The 1,143-nt window shown below is 40.9% G+C and overlaps 1 protein-coding gene across 1 annotated transcript in view; it reads right to left on the bottom strand.

The window, feature by feature from the left end:
* LOC101853747 (RING finger protein 44) overlaps window positions 1–830 on the bottom strand; it is a gene marked incomplete at its 5' end in the record, with an annotated part of 69,642 nt that extends 68,812 nt beyond the window's left edge. The window contains 1 exon segment of the mRNA XM_013082407.2: window positions 748–830. Coding sequence (XP_012937861.2) covers window positions 748–830 — 83 coding nt within the window.
* Between the last annotated feature and the right edge of the window lie 313 nt (window positions 831–1,143).

The following is a 1,143-nucleotide window of genomic DNA, read 5'->3' as shown; positions in this document are numbered from 1 at the left end:
TGTCTGTCTGTCTGCCTGCCTGCCTGTCTGTCTGTCTGTCCGTCTGTCTGTCTGTCTGTCTGTCTGTCTGTCTGTCTGTTCATCCTTCCATTAGTGCTCAGTGCCGTGAGTCTGATTCACGTTACAATACCCTTTCGACAGACACGTAGTCTTGAAATATTCAAAAACAAAAAGGCAGGAAAAGTAGGAAATGGAGAATAGCCCAAGTAGAGAAACAAGCCAGAAACATGTGTTCAAACCACACATTTGTTACTAGGCCTCTGATTGGCTCTAACGTTTATCCTTAATGATATGCATGTTCGCCGTTAGACCTTCAAATATTGAGAATCGAAAAACGATATTGGGGGATCTCCTTGTTCACTGAGATCTACTTCTCCCCTATCCTTATTTAACCAGGGGGAGAGGATCCCTCGATACAATGCCTTAGCCACGGAGAAATAGCGACATCTGGAGAGAGACCCCTATTTAAACAGCTTTAATCCTTTCATCACTCCGGATATTTCATACATTTCTTTTTCTTTATGTCACAGCTTTTCTACACTGTGCATTGGCCAAGCTGACAACCCCCGTCATGGATTTGTGACTCTGGTTTGTTTTCTTTCTTATTTTATTTAAAGCACTTTTTTTACATGAAAAATTCCATGCAAGCATTGCGCTCATGGCGATTTGGATTAAGCGTCCAAAAGGAAGACAGCGAGTATGTCTTGCTACGGTACTGCTATTCATGTAATTTGTCAAAGGGCTCACCTTTCTACCGGAGTCGTCGGCAGTGATGTATCCAGAAATTAGCTGCGGGGAGTGTTGCATTGGATGGTTGCCGCTATGTTGGTCTGAAAAAAGAAAAAAGACAAGAATAGCATAAGAATATACCAAGTGAAAGAATGATGAGGAAAATACAAAACTAAAAACTGAAGAATCAAAGTCATTGTGAGTGGAAACGAACCCAATCCCCGCATAGTTTCCTAAAAACGTTTTTGAAAATTGAAAAAAGAAAAGAAAATAATAGGCACTGGGAAATAAAAACACCAAAAGTTGTCTTCGGGGAAACTTGGAGCACCCCCCCCCCCTTTTTTTAAACCAAAAAAAAACACCAACTAACACGACCAATAATAATCTGTAGATGGATTCATGGGATAGGAGTTA

This window comes from Aplysia californica, unplaced genomic scaffold, assembly GCF_000002075.1.
Source record: "Aplysia californica isolate F4 #8 unplaced genomic scaffold, AplCal3.0 scaffold00008, whole genome shotgun sequence".
In the NCBI taxonomy this organism is placed as follows: domain Eukaryota; kingdom Metazoa; phylum Mollusca; class Gastropoda; order Aplysiida; family Aplysiidae; genus Aplysia; species Aplysia californica.
The sequence above is the reverse complement of the archived record's forward strand: the minus strand, read 5'-3'. Positions and strand labels throughout refer to the sequence as shown.